The sequence below is a fragment of the Nanorana parkeri genome, unplaced genomic scaffold (assembly GCF_000935625.1).
Source record: "Nanorana parkeri isolate BGI_ZX_2015 unplaced genomic scaffold, ASM93562v1 scaffold77, whole genome shotgun sequence".
NCBI lineage: Eukaryota > Metazoa > Chordata > Amphibia > Anura > Dicroglossidae > Nanorana > Nanorana parkeri.
The window spans coordinates 664544-666238 of NW_017306345.1; the positions used below are offsets into that span (position 1 = coordinate 664544).

Consider the following 1695-nt stretch of genomic DNA (forward strand, 5'->3'; position numbering starts at 1 on the left):
TTGTAAATGAACAAGACGAGTGCTGATTGCAATCAGCGAGTGCTGTTGCTTTACACTTTTTGCCTTACTGGGCATATTTGTGTCACTTTTTGTGAATAGCAGCATTTATTGTCATTTCGTTACAAGTTTACATCAACATGCAATTTAAAATCTAAAAATTCAGCTTGCAAAGATCTACATGGAAAAGCTGTAACTTGATCAGTCCTGGGTGGCTCATGAACATATTAATCACCAGAGAACAAACAGCCTGCAAGACACTCAGGACAATGTGACCTGTAACAGCTGTCAGGTATCCATGAGCTTGCTCAACCCCACTTGCATCCCTTATTTATCTAACGCTTGTTTAACAAAGCATGTTAACTCTTTCCCATCTGTCTTAGATCATAGTTCTATGGTGCCTGCTTAATCCATAAGGAAAAAAAATAATAATTGCCTCTATCTAATATTTACACTTTTGCATTCTTTTAAGTATTGCCTTTGAAATTCTTACCTCTTTGCAAGCACGAAGCATCTGCCCCTGAAGAGGCTTGACGGTCAGAGCCAGTAGCACACAGGTGAGAAAGTTTATTCGAACATAGGATGGTGAAGAAATGGTTGGTTTAAGCATTGTTCCCTTCTATCTGAAGAGGAGGTAGGGAAAGAGGGAGAAGTGAAGTACAGTAGAGAACAGGTGCTTCCAGCTCTCATGGGTTATCAAGGAGAAGGCAGGATTGAACACTGAGACACACCTCTCTACTCCCCTGCATCAGCCCTGCCCTGTCAGCCTCATTACATTATAGCTTATTCATTGCACCTTTATTGCCCATTTATAAAATGGAAATATCTAGCACTACTGTTTGCATGGATCACAAAAGGGCAATGTTTTATAATAAAGGAAGGAATGCTAAAATATCAAAAGTTGTCTAGGTTAGAGAAATATCTGCGGTTTGTGATTTCCCCAATATCATAATATTTGTAATTGGCTTCCCCGAACTACCAGAGCATAACCTCCGGCTCTCTATAACTCTTTCACATACCAGTCACTGACATGGGAAGTCAAAGTTTAGACAGAAAGGGGAAGGGTATGTAGAGCTGTTTTCCACAGGAAGGGGTTAAAGGAGGAGTGAGAAGACTTTTAAGAAATCCTCCTGAGGACTTCTTAACATACGACTTTTCTGTGTATAATTTCAGAGGCAGAGGACTGTAGCAGATCTGACGTAAATGTGTTTATTATGCATCTTGTCGCTATTTGTATCCATCTGGATGCTAATACTTAAGTGTCGCAGCGGTGGTGGAAAAGGGATGCAAATGCGGAACAATCATTTGCTCTCCTTTAGCATTATTTTACAAGATGCGACTGCAAAAAAACAGTCACAAACCCTTTGCTAAACTCCCCCCAATGACGTTTAAGGCCTCATTCACATGGGTGTACAGCGTGCAGACACCTGCACTTGATATGGACAGGGGCAGCTTGTAATTGCTACACGCCGACCTGAATCTACACATCCGTGCAGGTCTGGGTGCATGCACTTGGATGGAGACTGTCTGCGTTCAGGAGCAGGTCTCTGTCTCATACCTTTTTTTCACTTCCTGCTTAGTCGCCTAGATGAGAATGACTTTAGCCAGCTGCCCACAAGCTCCTGGAAAAGTACATCACACATCACTGGAGGCTTTGGGGCAATCGCCACCACATTGCGTATGCTCTAGGCAATATGC

The 1695-nt window shown here is 42.3% G+C and overlaps 1 protein-coding gene across 1 annotated transcript in view; it reads right to left on the minus strand.

The window, feature by feature from the left end:
* KIAA1324 (KIAA1324 ortholog) overlaps positions 1 to 678 on the minus strand; it is a 67904-nt gene extending 67226 nt beyond the window's left edge. Inside the window, exon 1 of the mRNA XM_018576784.1 lies at positions 491 to 678. Within this exon, the coding sequence (XP_018432286.1) occupies positions 491 to 607 (117 nt within the window). The 5' untranslated portion in view covers positions 608 to 678. The remainder of the gene's footprint in view (positions 1 to 490) is intronic.
* Between the last annotated feature and the right edge of the window lie 1017 nt (positions 679 to 1695).